General features: G+C 45.3%; 1 protein-coding gene across 1 annotated transcript in view; it reads left to right on the top strand.

Annotated features, from left to right (window-relative positions):
* The window catches only part of EBPL (EBP like), a 31,101-nt gene extending 24,433 nt beyond the window's left edge, over nucleotides 1-6,668 (top strand). The window contains exons 3-4 of the mRNA XM_059377467.1: nucleotides 4,656-4,794; nucleotides 6,112-6,668. Coding sequence (XP_059233450.1) covers nucleotides 4,656-4,794; nucleotides 6,112-6,352 — 380 coding nt within the window. The 3' untranslated portion in view covers nucleotides 6,353-6,668. The remainder of the gene's footprint in view (nucleotides 1-4,655; nucleotides 4,795-6,111) is intronic.
* Nucleotides 6,669-21,479: the final 14,811 nt, after the last annotated feature.

The raw sequence follows: 21,479 nt of genomic DNA on the forward strand, positions 1-21,479 counted from the left end.
TCCTCAGTTTACATTATCTGCCTTAAAAAAAGTAAAAACTCATTAATGGTGTGTCCTTTATTAAGAAGATGAAAATCCACTAGATAATGTAAAATCCATTAGATAATGTAAATTTCTCGGACATTAAAGTGGACCAGATTGCCTTGGACTCTTGTCAAAATACAGATTCGGATTCAAAGGGGCTACGGGGAAGCCTCCCAGATGTTGATCTGCGGGCTGTCCTTTGACTCACCAGGATGTAGAGCTGGGCTATAACCATTACACGGACCCTGTTAAAGAAGAATTATTCATGACACTTCTTTTTTTTTTTTTTTTAAGATTTTATTTATTTATTTGATAGAGATCACAAGTAGGCAGAGAGGCAGGCAGAGAGAGAGGGGGAGGAAGCAGGCTCCCTGCTGAGCAGAGAGCCGGATGTGGGGCTCGATTCCAAGAGCCTGAGATCATGACCTGAGGCGCCTCTATTCATGACACTTCTAAAAGATGATGAAGAAGAATTTACTCAGGAGGTACCCCTACAGGGGAGTCTTAGGGGTAGGGAAACGAGATTGGGCTCAACTCCAGATGCACCCAAGGACAAGTGGAGCTTTATGGCCAGAAAACAGGTGGGATTCGTAGATGGAAAATTACTAAGAAGAAACATCAAGAGTGGGGACCCTTAATAGACCAACTCAACAGGATTCATGCTGCAGGCAGGCCAGGATGATAGGATATGACGTGCAGGGTAAGGAACTTGATCAGGTATCAAGAGTAATCAGGTATCTGCACCCCCATGTTCATGGTAGCATCATTCACAGTAGCCAATGTGTGGAGACAACCTAAGTGTCCATCGACGGATGAATGGATAAAGAAGTTTGGAGGGGGGGATTGTGCATATGTGTGTACACACGCACACGTGCATGTGCACAATGGAATAGTATTTGACCATTAAAAAACAAACAAACAAACAAAAAAAACAAGAAACGCTGCCATTGTGACAACATGGTTGGAACTTGAGGGCATTATGCTAAGTGAAACAAGCCAGACAGAGAAAGACAAATACTGTATAACTGCACTTCTATGTGGAATCTTAATTTTATTTATTTATTTTAAAGATTTTATTTATTTGACAGACAGAGATCACAAGCAGGCAGAGAGGCAGGCAGAGAGAGAGGAGGAATCAGGCTCCCCGCTGAACAGAGAGCCCAATGCGGGGCTCAATCCCAGGACCCCAAGATCATGACCTGAGCCGAAGGCAGCAGCTTAACCACTGAGCCACCCAGGCGCCCCTGGAATCCTAATTTTAAAAATGCTCAGACTCCTAGAAGAAGAGATGGGATTGGTGGTTACCGAGGTGGGGGTTGGAGATTGAGGAAACTGAATAAAGGTGATTAAGTACAAACTTGCATTTACGAGATGGTAAGCACTGAGGATATAATGTACAATATGATGGCTGTAGTTACCACCGCTGTAAGTTATCAAGAGAATGGATCCAAAGAATTCTCATCAAAAGGAAGAACACACCATTTTCTCTTGTTTTTTCTATCTATATGAAGAATGTATGTTCGCTGAACTCATTGTAATCATTTCATGATCTATGTAAGGCACATCATCATGGCGCACACGTTAAACTCATATGGTGCTAGGTGTCAGGGACGTCTCAGTAAAACTGTGGGGGAAATGTGAGCAAATACCAAGAATGGAGGACTTTTGCTACACTGACCCAGTAGGACTCTTGCTGGAACCGGGCTAAGTGGGCCAAGGACAGAGCGCTAGGTGGGGGTCTCGTCGAGGAGAGGGCTCCGAAGAGCCTGACTCAAACTGGGTCAAGAAGACAGACTTTGTCACCCCTCACCTTCTCCTTATCTCCGCTATAAGGATGAAGGGCCCAGCCTTGGGAGACTGGGATCCTACTCCAGACTTCAGTGCATCTTTCCCTCTAAGCCTCTGTCGGAGCCTGGCGTCAGTCACAAAATAAATGATATTGATTCCATCGTTAGGCTTTTGAATGCTCTGCTTGCCCTTTTGCTGTGTGGGTGTTTACTCAGCAAAGAAACGGCTAGAGTTGACCAGCAGAGGCTTGAGGCACTGGGACTGTCTCGCTCTCTGGCATTCACCTCAGCCCCATGCATGCATGGACACACACACACACACAGTCTCCTTCAGCTCTGCTGAGTTAAACATGATTTCAGACATACCATGTTCTCTCCACTCCAGGCCTGTGCCTTGGGCATGCTCCTCCCCGAAACACCCTACCCTTCGCCCAGTGCTCACCTCTTGTGACATTAAGATCCACTAACATGTGTTGACAGCTGATACAATCCAGAGGGCCTCGCATGGCCTAACCCGCAAGTCGCCTCCCCACTCTGCTTCCTCAGTAGGAGCCAAACGACCCTCCTCATCCCCAGGACCAGACACAGTGCCCGTGGATCCCTGAGGAGCGGGGTTCAGTTCCCTGCCAGCCCTCCGGATTCCTGGGAGAAGCCCGTCCCATCCTGCTGCAGGAACCAGGGCCCGCCCCATCCTCCTGAAGCCCCTCCCAGTTCACTCTGGTTCTGAGTGCAGCACCCCCCGGCCCCCCTCCCTGGCTCGATGGGTGCAGTGTCCTCTTTCCCCAGGCTGTGAGTGTAGGTGACTTGTAAATTGCCACCAACCTCATCTGTCCAGTGCCACCTGTTGTGTGTGGCCACCCCCAAAACCTGAGGGTGGGGCTCCCTCCCTCACTGACAGCGGGAAGGAGGAAGTGATCACACCTCACCTCCCTCATGTGGCCCAAGTGTCGCTTTCTCTATGTCCCACGTTCAGTTGCCCTCACTTACTGTGCAGTTTGACCTCAGAATGGGAGCCTCTTGGGGGCCACCTGTGTCCCCCGTCCTGGTTAATACTGCATTCCCCAGGCCCTGCCCAGAGAGCCTTCCCTGTGCTCCAGAAGCTTTGCTGAATTAAAGAATGAATGAATGGGGTTATTTTTTTTTTCAAAGATTTTATTTATTTATTTATTTATTTATTCGACAGAGAGAAATCACAAGTAGATGGAGAGGCAGGCAGAGAGAGACAGAGGGAAGCAGGCTCCCCGCTGAGCAGAGAGCCCGATGCGGGACTCGATCCCAGCACCCTAAGATCATGACCTGAGCCAAAGGCAGCGGCTTAACCCACTGAGCCACCCAGGCGCCACTGAATGGGGTTATGTCTAAACACCCACTGATCTCTTAGTTCCTAAAACACTGACATTTTATGCTAATGATAATTCCTTAGATTTTTGGGTGCCGTAGTGGGAACATCTCAGGTTTTGTATAGATGGGTTTTCTTTTTAAGATTTTATTTATTTGAGAGAGAGAATGAGCAGGGAGAGGGGCAGAGGGAGAAGCAGGGAGCCCGATGCAGGGCTCCATCCCTGTGATCATGAGGCAGACTTAGCCAACTAACCCACCCAGGTGCCCCTTTATATATGTTTAGATTTAGAGGAAAAACTTGCTTTCACTATTATGTTGTTCTCCAATTGGCTCCTGGCTGGCAGTGGGCTCAGGACAGACAGGGCAGCTCTGCCTGCCGGTGGTAGTGTCTGGCCTTTCAGAATCTCTGTTCAGCCTGTGTCTGTGTCTTTTCTCATTAAATGGCTAATCCTGTTTATTGGCCTTTCTGTGGGGACAGCCTTCATTAGACCCCTTTGTCCCAGGCCCCGAGGGATTGTAACTTGGGCCATTATTAGAGACTAGAGCTTTGTCCTGCTGCTCCAACCAATCAGATAATGTAGCTAATATTTGATCATTCGTGCCTTTCCTAAGTAATGTGAGAACAGTATTGAAAGCCAGAGAAGAGGTGGGACTTTTCATTTTTCACTCTGATCATTTAAGATCTTAGGACCAGGATGTATTACTTTGATAAATTAAAAAAAGAGAGAAGAGGGAGGGAAGAAGGAAGAAAGGAATGGAGGGGGGGAGGATTCTCCCAGGGCACGACTCTCAGACCGGCCCTAAAATGACTTTCTCACTTCATTTTTTCTAGAAGAAACCATCCTGATAATGGGGCCTGGAAACATTTCTTAGGGCATACCCACTCCCTGGTGACCCCAGTGAGGACTTCTGTGGCAGCCGTTGTCAGTGACCCCTGTCTGGACTGAAGCCCCCCTACCCCACCCCGTGTCCATCCAGGATCCCTTCTGTAGTCCGGGCTGGTCATTACCATCCCCCACCTCCCTACCGCCCCCCTCAGCACTCAATTTCTCTTCAGTTATTCATAAACACTTTTTAAAAAAATAAATGTTTCCTTAATAAAAATTTTCCCACATCTAGATTACATCTACAGTCTTTATGTCGCAATTTTGAAATAAGGAATTGTAATGCATTTACCAAGATAAGTGTTAAAAATCGTCTTTGCAAAATCTGACCACGTTGAATTTAGAATTCTGCTTATAGTGAAAAGGGCAGGGGCGAAGGGGATGCACTTTGGGAACAAAATCCTTTTACAAATGTCACATGACGTTGTTATTATTACTCGTGTCACCCAGCAAATGTGCTTTAGCTTCAGTCCTCCTCCTGTCTTCTACGAAGGCATTGTCGAGAATGCAGGGGATGGCAGTTCTTTTTACCTTCTCCTTAGGGGGAAAAAAAGGTAATTTCCACTGACTGTCATAAAAATGGTTGCCAGATGAGTAACAAAATGCATTTCACTTGTAGGGAAAGAATATGGCAAAGCTGATGCAAGATGGCTGTATTTTGACCCAACCATTGTATCTTTGGAAATTCTGACTGTTGTCCTGGATGGGTCTTTGGCATTAGTCCTCATTTATGCCATAGTCAAAGAGAAGTATTATCGGTAAGTGCCCTCCTCCTGGCCTGCTGAAGAGAGGACACACGTGAACTGTCCCAAAGCCCGTGTGGCATTTGGAATAGATTATGAACCATATTTATTTGTTAGATGAAAAGTAGAGTAAAGATGAAAACTGTCCTGTGTTAGGTAAGAATCGTGGTGCCACCAGGATAATTGCAGATCGTTCAAAATAAAAGCTGAGAAATGGGATCGCAGGGACCAGGTAGTCCCTGTGTAGGCAAGAAAGCGTGAAAAGCATTGGACGATCTTTCACTAATATTTTGGAAACTAAAAGGCTCATGTTTCCATCCCATCCCCCACCCCCAAATCACTCTAGAAAACTCCTATTCCACTTTACACCAAGCAAAGTCTCTTAAGTAATTTGAAATTTCATACGCAAGATAAACCTTTCCAGAAGCAGGTTGTGGAAGATGTGAGGAAGGCAGAAGAGGGGGGAGAGGAAGGAGGGAGATGAAGACTACCCGCCGGCTGTCGGTCCGATTCTGAGTCTGCAGACTCTCTGCCCTCCCTCCGGCCCTTTCCCTTCCTCTCCTTGCAGACGCAATGACCTAGGGCAAACAGAATGCTATCCTGGGGACGATTCCAGAAACAATGTCAAGTAGGCACAATTGCATTCCATTTTCTAGCATCTTGAATCGAAGAAGTCATGTTTAAAGCTTCCATCACAAAATATCAGGTGGAATGGAACCTCCAAGTTCATTGAACCTACCTTTTCCCACCCAATTTTACTTAGATAGTGAGCGGGAGAAATTAAATGTCTTCTTGGTTATCTTGTTATAACTTCAGCTCCATGACCTTGGTCGTAGACTCACTGCTTGCCCCATTTGGTAATTACTTCAACCGTTTATAATATCTGCACTGTGAGTATTTACAGATGCATGTATCTCGTTTACTGCCCACTGTAGTCTTTGAGGAAGAGACTGTTCTTACCATCCCCTTTTCCAGTAGGTAAAACTGTGGCTTCTAGCAAGATTCGAACCTCAGTTTCTCTTTGTTGGGTGAGGTCTGACCTCAGTGAATCTTCCTAAGAATAGAACAGGATACCCTAGAGGCCTTATTTAACTCTGAGGATAATCTAGAAAGGGCAGTATTGCCTCTCCCGAGGTTGCATGGGTCTTCCATGAATCAGACTGACTTGCCCCATCAAAGGAGCGCTGTGCAAAACCTGAGGTCCGACTTCAGAGAGGTCTTCTGCTGAGGAAGACTGCGTTGATGCTGCCGTCCGAGAAAAGATGTCAGGACTCGGGGTGTCAAGCTGTGCGGAGCTGACGGTTTGATTCCTTGTTTCTTTCTCTCTAACAGGCATTTCCTACAGATTACCCTGTGCGTGTGTGAATTGTATGGCGGGTGGATGACCTTCTTTCCGGACTGGCTTATGGGAAGCCCCAACCTCAACACCAACAATTGGCTCTACTTTGGGGTCTATCTGGTATTTTTCAATAGTGTGTGGGTTCTGATGCCAGGACTGTTACTGTGGCAGTCATGGGTAGAACTCAAGAAAATGTATTACAGAGGAACCAGTTCAGGGAAAAAGTTCCAGTGAATTTTCAAAATCGCAAATGCGGGTATCTTGCTTTATGAGCGGGAAAGGGTCAAACCTTTTTGGTTGGTCAAAATGTAATGCATTCCTTTGTACACTTGCTTTTTCTACTGTTGTTCCTCAACAACCTATTTCAAATTGATTGTATGGTGACAAGTTTTCATTAATTGTTTTTTTTGTTTTGTTTTTTCTTTTCCCAATTAAATGACAATATGGGGAACAGAGAATACATTTTAACTTGTAATAATGACACGTTTAATTCTATGTTTTCATGGCTAGCATTAATTGTTCCACATTAATAAAACCAATGATCATAGAATACTGTAGAGCCTTGTATTTTTTTATTCCAAGAACATATTGTTGCCTCCTCTCATTTGTCTTTCGGTTACTGAAGTGAAACCAGAGATGAAGTGAATGCCTAGAAAAGTGTCCGGTGCATGTAGACCAGGCACGTGGTAGGTTGTGGTGGCTCTGTAGCTCGGAGAGCTTGGTCTACATCGTTGTCCCCTCCTTCCAGTCGTCTTCTTATCCTGCAGAGGCTGGATGCTGTGGTCCTGGATGCAAAACTGGTTTCCCCTTTCAGAAATGCTTCTGTGAGATCTGGAGGGTAAAAGCGTGGAAATCATTTCGACTATTCCTCCCTTTTCTCCTGTTTATTGATTTATTTACTATTATTATTATTGCCATTTTGTGGTAACATGTAAGGAGTTTTGCCATTTGTGTCCCACCTCCTAGGTACTGAGAGGCAGTTGGAGTTGGGGCACGAGCATGAGGTGTTTGTGGGCTGAGTCGCTCCAGTGGTGGCCTCTTTGGTATTGTCTCCCTTGGGGGTGGGTTCGTTCTGTGGGCATCTGGGAGTCCTTCCTAGAAGCTTAGCCAAGTACCTGCCCTTGCAACCTCTTAGTGAATTTTGTAAGCACCTCATTTCCTGGGCTAAATCCTCCTCAAATCTCCTAAAGAGACTTCTCTTCTCCACCAGTGTATCTTGACAATGATATTTGTTGAATATTGAATAAGTAGAGCCAGACAAGTTTGAGGAATATTATATTATCACAGTAAAGGCTTTAGAAGTCCTGCAATAAAGGAACTTGATGAACTTGTTGAACCCCACTCTTTCCCGCCATATTTACCAGACCACTTTAACAAGCGCGACGGTATTTCGTGGAACAGCAGTTAAGGAAGCACTGAGCAATGCAGCATCACATCCATGAAATTAAAAGCAAACCAGTTGTCAATAAAGGTTTAAAACATAAAATACCATTTACTATGGTATCAAAACATTCTAATATTTAGGAAAACTGAAAGATGTACAAGAAAATAAACTATAAAATATTATTGAGAGAATTATATAAGATCCAAATACGTGGAGTGATAGGCCACCTTCAGATTTTAGAAGGCTCAATATTGTAAAGAAGTCAGTTCTCCCCAAATTGATATATCGATTCAATCTCATCCCAATCAAAATCCCAGAAAATTTTTTAAAAATGATTATTAAGAGGGGCACCTGGGTGGCTCAGTGGGTTAAATCCTCTGCCGTCAGCTCGGGTCATGATCCCAGGGTTCTGGGATAGAGCCCCACATTGGGCTCTCTGCTCAGCAGGGAGCCTGCTTCCCTTCCTCTCTCTCTCTCTGCCTGCCTCTCTGCCTACCTGTGATCTCTGTCTGTCAAATAAATAAATAAAATCTTAAAAAAAATTATAATTAAGAAGTTGATTCTAAGATGTTCTAGGGGAATGATATACCAAGGGCTAGGAAAGCTAGGACAACATTGTGGAAGACCAGAGTTTGGGGCACCTGGGTGGCTCAGTCCGTTAAGCTCTGACTCTTTTTTTTTTTTTTTTTTTTTTTTTTTTTAAGTTTTTTTTTTTTTTTTTGACAGAGAGAAATCACAAGTACACTGAGAGGCAGGCAGAGAGAGAGAGAAGGAAGCAGGCTCCCTGCCGAGCAGAGAGCCCGACGCGGGACTCGATCCCAGGACCCCGAGATCACGACCCGAGCCGAAGGCAGCGGCTTAACCCACTGAGCCACCCAGGCGCCCCAAGCTCTGACTCTTGATTTCCACTCAGGTCATGATCCCAGGGTCCCGGGTGGAACCCCACGTTGGGCTTCAGGCTCAGTGAGCAGTCTGTTTGGGGTTCTCTCTTTTCTTCTCCCCCTGGCACTCCCCCGACTCATGCGAGCTCTCTGTCTTTCTCTTAGGTATATACCTTACAGAAATGCTTGCTTTGTGCACCAGAATGGCAGCATTCATTTAATAATCCCAAACTGGAAATAACCTACATGATTATATTGTGATACAGATATACAAAGGATTACTATACAATGAAATTTAACAACTACGTCACTCATAACAACAGGGATGCATTTCCCAGACATAATGATAAATGAAAAAAAAAGACTAAAAGAATACATATTGTAGGATTTTGTTTATAGAAGGTCCAAAAACCAAGTCAAACTGTGGTGTTAGAAAACCTGGTAAAGGCTGCCTTTGGGGAAGATGGTTGGCTGTGGTAATGGGGGAAGTTATGAGGGGATTACCAGGAGATGCTGGTCATCTGTTTTTTTCATATGCGTGATAGTTACAATTTGTGATAATTCAGCTATACGCTTATGAATGGTATGCTTCTCTCTATATATGTTCTACCTCAGTTTTTTAAAAGTTGATTTTTAAAAACCCTGGCACGAAGACCTGGAAACTGTCTCCAGTGGGCCACCATGAAGAGAACACCGTGTCCTTGACTGTAGGTTCAGGATAATGGGCTGTTTCTAAGGGCGTCCCTGATGTGGGCTGAAGGCAGGATGCCAGAGGGAATCTAAAAGCCTTTCCATGAGGGATTACCTAGTTGTTTCCGGGACTTTGCTCTCTGCTGACCTGGCTCAATCCGAGGGTAAACAGAGTAGAGAAAAAATGGATGGGCTACAGAACCCGCAGGCAGCCCTAAAAACATGATGTCTCTCAACAGAATTTTTGCTGAGTGTTGATTGGGAGAGAAATGGGGATTATAGACTTTGACAGGAACTTGGAGTGCAGATACGTGCTGCTGCCAAAGGAGGACAGATCGAAATGTTTTCACAATGAAGGGAGTTGGGGAGACATTGGTGTCCCGGTGTGAAAACCTAACAGATCAGGGTAGATAGAAGCCCTCTCCCCATCAGAGAGAGTTGGAGACAAGGTATAAAATACTCTATTTCATTGATCCTAAAACAGATTTTTTTTCCTGCATATTTTTAAATTTTTAACTGATTTTTTTATTATGTTATGTTAGTCACCAGTATTTTAATATTCTAAAAATTAGAATGTGTTGTACTGTGCCATAGTTAGTTGGCAGGGCCTTTTCATTTTCTTTCGAAGTATGATGTATTTTATAATTGATGGTATCTCAGATCCAGTTAAATAAGTCACTTCCTTCAGGGTTGCTCCTTCAAGCCTCAGTATCTTGAGCTACTTGGAGTCTGACAGTTCAAAATTTATTGTGGAAGTCTCAATTTTGCTTGGAGCCTTAGGGATCACTTACTTGAATATCTCCCGCCCTTCCCCCCATCCCTTCACATTTGCTGCCTGGGAGCCAACTGTAGAAGGCCTGCTGTGATGAATATATAAAATGATTTGCAGTGGATTACTAATGGCTTATATTGTAAGTAACTAGATTCCTGCAAACAAGTCAGTCTGTCCCTCCCCAGTATTTGCTTACACTGTAAATTTCCTTTGCAAATTCTTCCCTTCCAGATAACTGTTGAGGCAAAGAATCAGCATAACCAATCTCAACTCCCGGTCTGAACGATAGTTTCCTTGTATTTAATTATGTTAATTCTACAGTTCCTGAAGTACTGGCACCCGGGCTCTAGGAAAAGTCTACAGATTGCAGTATGAAAGTGTAAAATAACACCTCGCCAGAGACTGGCTTGACGGAAGACAAAATGCCAAAAGTTGGGGGGAGAAACCTTTGTTTTTCTTTAAAGTTATTATTAAAATCCACAAACTTTTTCTTGTTTGTTATGAAAGCTAGAGTTTGAATGTAAGGATAAATTTATACAGAGAATCACTGGGCAAAGCCTTATATGAAAAAGGTTAACTGTTGCCATCCTGAATTGTAATTAAGTGCCCACAAGGTGCTAAGTAGGGCCCAGCAGCCTTAAGCATAATGTGAACTAATCTCCGGGCTTGTTACCCAGAGCCCTTCTAGAGTGTCTGCACTTTCCCCTTCCACTTAACCGCTGCTGGACCCTCCAAGACCCCAGACCTGAAAAAAACCATTTCCCGTCACCAATTCCTTATGGGAAACAACTCACATCCATTCATTAATATTAAGGTATTAATAACTAACTGATTATACTTTACCCCATTACCCTTCCTGAATGTATTTGCATAAAAAATGTATGACACAATTGATAATTTTGCATTGCCGAAAAATGGAAAATTCAGATACGCATAAAGAAAAAAAATAATTATACCCAGAATCGTCAGGAAGAACCACTATTACAAATTTAGTTTCTAGTTCTCAAGCTCTTATCTGTGCATGTATTAACATTTTGGGGAGACTTTAACATTTGAAGTAGGACTCTAACACCCCTTCCTTCCTCTCTCCCCCTTGCCCTAACTTATTATCCAAGGAGGATCTGTTCTACATGGACACGCAAAACCAGCTGTGGAGAGTATTCTAGAACATGCCCCCATTCTCGAGAAATGCATGCACTGACAGAGGTGGAGAGGTAGCAGTTTGTCATTTATTTTTGGAAACTGCTTTCCGTAGATGCTTATGTTAACACAGATCAAGTTGACATCTTAAAATATTTGACTGGCCACCTCCCAGCTCTTCAAGGGAGGGATCAAGTGTGCTGAGCGTGCTGTGGTGTTATGTCCTACGTGTTTAATCCCTTTCCTTCCAGAAGCCCTCCCTGAGAGTCAGAGGGAAGGACTCTGAATTCTTACAGCCCTTGTCCATGTCACTTAAGCGGCCCCGGGTGGCCTCATATTGTTATCTTTGGTGTCCATCTTCACAGCTCCCAGGAACCTCAAGGCCACACCGAGTCCTAGAACCTTATACTGTCAAGGGGCCTTGGGGAGGTACAGTTTATACACAAGGAGGCTCAGAGGGCTTAGCTAACTGCCCAAGGCCACACAGCATCTTAGTGGGATAGGACCCAGTGTTCTTCCTATCCCAGCAGCGTTAGACATATTCCCAGGAGCTTGCAAGTTATGAAAGTTATTCAATTTTGTTCATTTTTTTTATGATCTAAAAAATTTAGCCTAAGCACCTTTCTGATCCTCTGAGTCTCTCAATCTCTCATCGCTTGACTTTGTGTTTTGTATATTGTCCTGTTAGTATTTTTCGCTGGTTGGACCAAGTGGTCAGGTGACAGCAGTTAACTTGTATGATGCAGTGGTGTTCCAGGGGGAGGGGCGGCAAAGTAGAGGACGCTCCCCCAGGGCCCCCCACCTTTTCAGATTTGAGCAACAATGCAGAGTAGCACAGTACCTCTTCCCCACAAATATGTTTGTTGATGATGGCTTCTCTTTTCTGATTTATGCGACTGTATTTACAGTAAAGAATTGGGGCTATTTTTTTTTTTATTATTACATGTTGGGAATTGGACTGACCTCTGTACCTGGGGGTAGGATCTCATTAGTAAAGAACTGGAGGCAAGAAACAGATCTCACTGGTGTTCCCCTGAGCGCGCACAATTTAAACTGTCTCCATAAACGCAGTGCCTGGCCCCGGCTCAGACCACAAATATTCATGCTCCCTGTTAACAGTGACATCTGGTGGCCCCAGGGTAATAGGACAGCAGTCCAGCGCCTGATCTGTGGATGTTGACGAGATGACCTTATTCTAGATCATAAAGCTGTGGCCTGTCACCACAGGAGCCAACACCCTTTCCCAGGGAGCCCCCCTCCTTCCAGGACACGCTTCTCTCTCATCGCTGCATACCCCGTTGGCACCTGTGGCCCAAGAACACTTCAACGTCATCCCCACTTCCCCAGGGCACTCTCCTGCAGCTCCTGAGCAGGGAGAAGCTATTGATAACTGCCTGGCTGGGAAGAAGTGAACTTACCTGTGGGGCCTTGTCAGCTGCCACTGGCCACGTTAGGCCGGGCCTGGCCTGGATTCTGGTGCTCAAAGGCCAGTGACTTACTGCCTTCCTGGGCAGCAGATGGCCAGAGTATTTTTAGTGTCAGGAGCCTTTAGGAGGTTTGGGTGGGGGTAGAAGGCAAAGATGAGGTCTTGGCTCTTCCCAGGCTTAAGTTCAAAGCCTCCCACTTGTGAAATCTCTTTCCCTAACTTCCTGTGGGCTCCCAGGCTCCTGGCACCGAGGTCTCCGCCTTAGAAACCACGTACTTCTTGCACCTCTTGGCCTTTTTCCTTTTCCTAGTCAGGAGACAGTGGTATCTTTGGGGAGCCCGGGTTGTTTGGTATCTAGGAAAAGGACGGGGTGTTATTACCGCCCTGCATGCATACTTATTCCATTTCAAAGCACTTTTCTGTTCATTGTATGATCGGATCCTTGCAGTGATCCCCTGAACTCCACGGACAGCGATGATCATCTTCCTTCTGTGGCAGAAGAAGCTGACGGAGAAAGACTAGCGATCACCCAAGGTCACAAGGAGGGCACGTGCTGGAACCTGAAGCTGGACTGTCCTGGCTTTGCCACCAGCAGTGCTGAGTTCGAACCCACTTCTGCTGCTCACCAGTGCTGGGATTCAGGGCAAGACGCTAACTCCTCTCCTGATCCAGAAACTGAGACTCATGGCACTTGGCACATGTAGTTGTAAGGATGTTTATTAAAATACACAAAAGTGGGGTGCCTGGGGGGCTCAGTCGGTTAAGTGTCTGCCTTTGGCTCAGGTCATGATCCCGGGGTCCTGGGATTGAGCCCCCCATTGGGCTTCTCGCTCAGCAAGGAGTCTGTTTCCCTTCTGCATCTACTACTTCCCACCCCCGCTCATGCATGCTCTCTCTCTCAAATAAATAATCTTTTTTTAAATTTTATTTATTTATTTTGACAGAGAGAGAGATCACAAGTAGGCAGAGAGGCAGGCAGAGAGAGAAGGGGAAGCAGGCTCCCTGCTGAGCAGAGAGCCCGACATGGGGCCCGATCTCAGGACCCTGAGACCGTGACCCAAGCTGAAGGCAGAGGCTTTAACCCATTGAGCCACCCAGGTGCCCCTCAAATAAATAATTTTACAAAAAAATACGCAATAGGCTGTTCTTATCCAAATAAAATCTCAGACATTTATTTGCCTTTGCATGTGTCCAGGGTCCAGGCCCTGAGTATATGACATTGCCACTGCCCTCACAGGAGAGACTGTCTCAGAACCAACCATTCAGGTGCTCCTGCCTAGAGCAGGACTGGCCAACACCTGGGGCTTCTGAGCATGCACATCAAAGAGAATAAAAGGTAAAGATTAAAAAGCCTGTAGGCCCAGACACTTTGTCAGTTGGACCCTCTGAGACTGGACTGGAAAGTGCTTTTGGGATTCCTTATTCTTGCCATCCTTCTGTTTCAGGAAAACATTCTATTTGTACTTCCGGGAAGAGGGGTTTGCACCAGCACCTGGAGGGAATGGTATCAGCAGCACAAGAGACCTGGAGCACCAGGGACAGTGAAGTCCCCAAGCCTCCTGCGGGGAGGGAGTTGGAGAGAGCTACACTTGTAGGTTGGCCACGCCTGCATTTTACCCAGAGCAGCTGAGCTGGACCCCTGGGCTTGTCCTCCCTGTGGCTGCCCCACCATCTCCGGAGCCAAGGCGTGCCACGGAGCCTTGAGGTCTCCGGCTGGTGGAGAGGGGCTCCTGGAGGTTTGATCTGGGTTTTTTTGAGGGACTGTGGGTCCACTGGGTTCCAGTCTCCTGGCTAAGTGCCTAGATACCTTTTAACTGGACTGTTTCCTGCTCTTTTTTGTTTAGTTAGTGCTCCAGTTTCCCTGGGGAGTGGGCAACATCTGGCTCAAACCTCAGTTCATTTGCATGTTGACCCTGAAACCTCAGTAGACCTAGCCAGGGCAGAGGGCCTTGACAGTGGTGGTGATGGTGCCCTCAAGCAAGGAGCCAGGTCCTTTCCCTGTGAGTACCAGCCCCCAGTTGATGCCCAGCCCCCATGCTGGAAAGTGGTTGTTGTCCATAGCTCACCAGTTCAATGTCATGTTCTATGTGGAAAGGGTTCCATGGTTGTGATGGGTCTTTCAGATTGGCTATTCCCATCATCATATTAAGGACTCCGATATCCTCTAGTGGAAAAACCTCTTCCGTGTCACTGAACCCAGCCTTTCCCAAGCCTGTTGGACCATGGAGCCTCTGTTCAAGTCAACAGCACTTCCCATCCTTCAGACTAGAGTTTCACAGAACCTACCTGGGAAGCATCAGCCCAAACCATGCCCTAGCCACCTCCTGAGAGTTGTCAGCTGCCTTGACTCGTGGCCGCATTCTACCCCAGATGGCATCTCCGAGGACACCAATCCCTCCCAAAAGTGAACCTGAGCTCACCGCATCAGGAGCCAGCCCTGCTTGGCCCATCTCCCCAGGCCTAATCCTACTCAGCCCTGGCTTTCTACCATATTCCTGTTTGCCTAGTAGCTGAGCCGTCCTCGGGCAACAGGAGAGGAGAGAGGATTCTCCTGTGAATTCACATCTTCACTGTCCACCAGATTCACTCCCAGAGGGCACCATTCACCTTGAGGCTGGGATCCCATTGGACAGGGATCTCCTTGCTTTTCCTGATTCCCTCCCTCTTGGTTCTTCATACTGTGTTCCCTGACATCTGTTTAAAATGCCCTGGGCCTGGGAGAAGGCTTTTATTAGCTGAGCAAATCCAATACAGCCTCATTCCTGATTCAGAACACTAGCCCTGGCTATTCCCGCTGGCATTCTGAAAATGTAGTATTCCATTTATTTTCTTAAATCAAAACTATTTGTGAACCACAGCCCAAGAATGTACCTGTCCTTCCTCTCTGGTTTTCTTCCTTTCTACAGCCCCAGACCCGCAAGCTTTCAGGGATTCTCCCCCATCCTGTACCTCTACCCGCTACCTCTGCCCCACCACCCCTAACAGCTCTGCTCCAAGAAAAGCTGACACTGCCTGAAAGGATGGGAATGCTTTGTTACAGGCCTGGGTGTGGTTAGGTCCCCGTGGGTCCTGGCCAACCAAGGTGTGTTTCCCCTTCTGCTTCAAGGTAGTTTCTTCCTCTCGGCTTCGTGATCATCAGACAGGAGTCTCTGCTTTGAATCCATTGCTGGATCTCTGGCTTCTGGAACCTACTGCCCCCTCCTCACCCCTTATTAAAACTTGCTGTCAGCAGACCATCTAAGTAGTGTGTTCATGTTAGCTCAACTAAACAATGCCAAGATGGGAAAGAGTCTGGTGGCTAGCAACACCCCAAGAGCTCGTGAAAGTGGGAATCCAAGGAATATAAGAATTCCAACCTGCAGTTTAACACAACTTCACACAGGAAAATAGCTTAAGTCTTTAATCATTTATGAGCTAAGGAAGAGAAGTTATAACTTCAGAAAGGTGTGGCGTATGGCAAAAGAGATCCTACCTTACTTAAGCATATGCTTTATCACTTTGTACCCAAGGGAGTCCAACATAAACACAACCACAACAAAGGAGTATGCACCCCTACCTGCAGAGGGGGAGACTGCAGTGACAATGGCTACTTCTCAGACTCGTACTTGGAATACTGTCCCTGAGCATTATTTTATATACATGAAATCTTTTTTTAAAAATATTTTGTTTATTTATTTGAGAAAGATTGAGAGAGATCACAAGCAGGGGGGAAGAGTAGGGAGAGAAGCTGACTCGCCACTGGGCAGGGAGCCCGAGGCAGGACTCGATGCCTGGACGAGATTATGACCTGAGCAGAAGGCAGACACTTAACCAGCTGAGCCACCCAGGCGCCCCATATGTGAAATCTTGATATAAAACAGTTGACGGGTACTTTCCAACACTTGATGCCTGTGTCTGTTAGTATCATGGAGAGGGAAAAAACCACAAAGTCTCAATTCAGGGCAACAGGAAGCATTTGCCTTCCGAGCTCCGTGTCGTCTGGGATGTGGCTGATCTGCCCTGGGCATGGCTGCTCCACTGTGCTCAGTCTGCAGTGGCTGAGGGGCTGCGCTTTTCACGTCGGGTCTCTGGACCCCGCTGGCGGCTTTGCTCTACGTGTCTCTCACCCTCCTTAGACAGTGGACCGGCCCAAGCTTGTTCCTCTGATGGCGCTGGCAGAAGCAAGAGAGAGTGAGAACCAGCATGCAAGCACATTTCCAGCCGCTCCCTGTGTCCCACCTGTGCCCATCCCATTGGCCAAAGAAAGCAACGTGGCCACGCCCCACTGACGTCATCCGCTCCCTGCCAAAGGGCCCTCCAACCGGGATGAGGCCCGGCAAGGAAGTGGGTGGAGAGAGCGCTGGAGAGCCGGGCCCGCAGTACCACCGCGCTCGCCTGTGGTACGCCGGGAAGAGCTAAGTGGTTCTTTGCCAGTTGCTGCAGTAGCACCATTTTCTGGCAACGATGCTCCGGGGAACCTGGCAGTCCTGGGAGACTCTTGAAGGTAAGTCAGGGGAAAAAAAGGGGATAAAAAACGTGTTCTTTAATGTTTTTTGTTTTGTTTTGTTTTGTTTTTGTTTTCGCACAGCATTTCTCTGCCGGGAAGCTCCTCAAGGTCACAGGCTCCGTGAGCCAGAGAACAGGACGCCGCCCAGAGTGGTCCCGAGGAGTGTGGAGGGGGCGGGCACACGGAAGGGCAGCATGGCCGCCTGGGAGCTCTTCCACGGCTCAGGGGCGCCAAGGACGCGCCAAGGAAGGGAGAGGCCCCCTGGGGCCAGCCAGGTGAAGCTCAGCCTTCCCCAAGAATCTGGGAGACTAGGAAGGAAAGGCAAGCGGGCGGGGCTTGAGCCGACCAGGAGTTGGCCCTAGAGGCCTAAATTAACCTTGGAGTGAGCATGGTTATATGCACGGCGTTTTGGTTGCTCTCAACTTATTTATTATTTAAAATGTTTTTATCTTTATAAAAAGAATACAGATATCTGGCTTAAGAAGTGAAGTAAAAGTAGAGGCTTATAATGAAAAACAGCAGTCTCCTGCCTCACCCCCTACGAACTCCTAATTCCTTTTCCCCAGAAACAGCTGTTTTAGCTGTGTCTTCTGGTATTTTCCGTACTTCTTTGCCCCATGTTTCTGTTGCTGTTTCCTGATTGTTTTTCTTTCTTTCTTTTTTTTTTTTTTAAGATTTTATTTATTTATTTGACAGACGGAGATCACAAGTAGGCAGAGAGACAGGTAGAGAGAGAGGAGGAAGCAGGCTCCCTGCCGAGCAGAGAGCCCGATGTGGGGCTCGATCCCAGGACCCTGGGATCATGACCTGAGCTGAAGGCAGAGGCTTAACCCACTGAGCCACCCAGGCGCACCTCCTGATTGTTTTTCAACTAAAGACTCAACCTATTCTCTTCTGACCCAGGAAGGCGAGACTTGCGCTCTCTTGCACTCTCGCCTAATTTCCACCCTCACACATGTATCCCTTCCCCATATTCCCAATAGAAACTTTTGGTTAAATGAGTATTTAGTGTGTACACTGTTATGAATATGAAAAAAATTGTTCACAACTGGGCCATTATAGTACACTACAGTTACATTTCTTTCCAGTGCAAACTTTTGTTTCCCCAGGAGCTGATAATTGCTCTTCTTTGTTATTTGTTTGCTTGGTTTTCTACATACTTATCAATAAGACAACCTAACCTGTCAAAACTGAAAACTTCACTGACAGAATCAAACAGATAAGGTAAAGTATTAGTTTCTGTTGTCTTATGACAAAAGACCTAAGTGACACCTCTGGGAACCACTGGTTCTCTTGCTCCCAGCTGTATAGGTAGCTTTATGTTCTGGAAACCCCCTTTGTTCCCCTCTAGTCCTGAATGCATGCTGCCTGCGTCCTGTGTTTCCATTTGGTTCCGTCCTCTTTTCTTTTTTTTTTAAGATTTTATTTATTTATTTGACAGACCACAAGTAGGCAGAGAGGGAGGCAGAGAGAGAAGGGGGGGAAGCAGGCTCCCTGCTGAGCAGAGAGCCCAATGCGGGACTCGATCCCAAGACCCTGAGATTATGACCTGAGCCGAAAGCAGAGACTTAACCCACTGAGCCACCCAGGTGCCCTGGGTCTCTCCGCTTGAGGGAGCACAACGACCAGTGGCCTCTTGATAAAAGGTGCATGAGTTCTTGATTGTCTGAAAATGTCATTATTCTATTCACATGATTGGTTGTTTAGGTTACAACAGTAATATTCTCTCAGAATGCTTTCTTACTTTTTATTCAAAAATAACTTTGGACTTTCAGAAATGTTCCAAAAACATTTGCAGTCTCAGGGCACCTGGGTGGCTCAGTCGTTAAGCATCTGCCTTCAGCTCAGGTCATGATCCCAGGGTCCTGGAATCGAGCCCCACATCGGGCTCCCTGCTCCTCGGGAAGCCACTTCTCACTCTCCCACTCCCTCTGCTTGTGTTCCCTTTCTCGCTGTCTCTCTCTGTCAAATAAATAGAATCTTAAAACAACAACAACAACAACAACAACAAACAGCGTTCTATCTAATGCCTTTACTGCTATTCCCCTGATACAAACGTCTAACACAGGCATAGCACAATGATCAAAATGTAGGCATTAATTCTGATACACTAGTATTGAGTGCATTATAGACTTTGGATTTCATCAGTTTTCCCAGTAAATGTCATTTTATGTTTCCAGGGTTCATTTCAGGATTCCCACATTACATCTCATTGTGGAGTCTTCTTAGTATCTTCTGATCTGGACCAGTTCCTTCGTCTTACTTTGTCTTTAATGATGTTAACAGTTTTGAAGAATAGTGGTCAGGTATTTGGTAAACTGTCCTACAACTTACATTTTTCTGATTTCTCATGATTAGACCAAGGTTCTAGATTTTTGGCAAGATTTTTAGCACAGAGATGATGTGCCCTTCTTAGTGCATCTGATCAGGGGCATGTGAAGGTGGTATGACTTATTACTGATGGTGTTGATCTTGACCACTTGGTTGTATGGTTCGTGCCTGTTTTCTCCACTGTGAGTTACTTTTTTTCTCATAATTAATAAATATACTGGTAGACATACTTTTAAAAATATTTTATTTTAATTCCATATTGTTAACATACAGTGTTATATTAGTCTCAGGTGTACAATATAGTGATTCAGCTCTTCCCATACATCACCCTGTGCTCACCACAAGTGCTCTATTTAGTCCCCATCACCTATTTCACCCAACCCCTCACGACCTCCCCTCTGGTAACCATCGGCAAATTCTCTATGGTTAAGAGTCTGTTTCTTGGTTTGCCTCTCTTTTTCTTCCCTTTGCTTGTTTTGTTTTGTTTCTTAAATTCCGTATGAGTGAAGACATACTGTATTTCTTTCTATGACTCATTTATTTCACTTAATATTCTATTCTCTAGATTCATCCATATTGTTGCAAATGGCAAGATTTCATTCATATTTATGACTGAATAATATTCCATTGTACATATATGCCACATCGTTTTTTAGCCTTTTTCTTAATCTTTATTTTGCTGTATTAAAAATAGTTGAAAAGAGGGGCACCTGGGTGGCTCAAATGGTTAAGCATTCCTTCAGCTCAGGTCATCATCCTAGGGTCTTGGGATCCAGCCCAGCATCCAGCTCCCTGCTTGGCAGGAAGCCTGCTTCTCCCTCTCCCACTTCCCCCTGCTTGTGTTCCCTCTCTCCCTGTGTCTCTCTCTGTCAAATAAATAAAATCTTTTTAAAAAAAGTTGAAAAGAATCCATGTTTTTTATAAAATCATAACATTTTTGTTATAAACACTGAGATAAAGTATTGGCTAAAATACCTGAGGCACACTTAAATATTTTTTAAATGCTCAAGGGAAAATAAATAAACACCGAAACTGAGACTGGGAGGCTCCAGCCTGGCCGTCCACCCCCACTTGTGCCCAGGGAGGGTAGCCCAAGGTTTAAACACTGCCATTTCAAGGAGTGTTAAAAATTTCTTTTTTTTTTTTAAACATTACATTTATTTTTTTTTTAATTTATGTCCATCACCCAGCTAACCCATCCCCCACCAATCTTCCCTCCAACGGGCCTGTTTTTTTCCTTTTCATTTTTTTCCTCTTTTTTTTTCCTATGATTAAGTTTCTTATGGTTTGTCTCCCTTTCTGATTTTGTCTTATTTTTTCCTCTCTTCCCTGTGAGCCTCTGTTTTGTTTCTTAAATTCCACATATGAGTGAAATCATATGGCATTTGTCTTTTTCTGACTAATTTCACTTAGCATAAAACCCTCTAGTTCCATCGATGCCATTGCAAATGGCAAGATGTCAGTTTTTTGATGGCTGAGTGGTATTCCGCCGTATCTTTTTTATCCATTCATCTATGGATGGACATTTCAGCTGCTTCCTTATCTTGGCTATTGTAAATAATGCTGCAGTAAACATAGGGGTGCATGTATCCTTTTGAATTAATGCTTTTGTATTTTTTGAGTAAACCAAGTAGTGTGATTATTGGATCATATGGTAGTTCTGTTTTTAATTTTTTGAGGAGGTGGGCATACTTTAAGACAATGCAAATATCCTGTTTATCCTCAAACTTTTCACCCACTAATTTTAGCCTCAGTTGGTAAATCTTGCCTGCAACAATTATTACTGTAATATTCTTTTTTTTTTTTTAGATTTTTAAAATTTATTTATTTGACAGAGAGATCACAAGTAGGCAGAGAGGCAGTCAGAGAGAGGGGTAAGCAGGCTCCCCGCTGAGCAGAGAGCCCGATGCGGGGCTCGATCCCAGCACCCTGGGATCATGACCTGAGCCGAAGGCAGAGGCTTTAACCCACTGAGCCACCCAGGCGCCCTACTGTAATATTCTTAATGGTAATTTTCTATTTTCCTCCTTTCTTTTACATTTGTCAATGTAATTCTTTTGTAAGGTAGAGCTGTCCTTTCTCCATTTATTTGGTCATTCATTTATTTATTTACGTCAGCATGGATTCATAGATATTTATTTTTTTCTAAGGGTTTATAGTCCAACTTTATTGTTAAAATTGCTCTCAGAAATTTAAAAGCTTTCCTCCATTATCCTTTAGATTTCAGTATTGCCATTAAGATGTTTTAATG

The sequence above is a fragment of the Mustela nigripes genome, chromosome 15 (genome assembly GCF_022355385.1).
Source record: "Mustela nigripes isolate SB6536 chromosome 15, MUSNIG.SB6536, whole genome shotgun sequence".
Classification (NCBI taxonomy): domain Eukaryota; kingdom Metazoa; phylum Chordata; class Mammalia; order Carnivora; family Mustelidae; genus Mustela; species Mustela nigripes.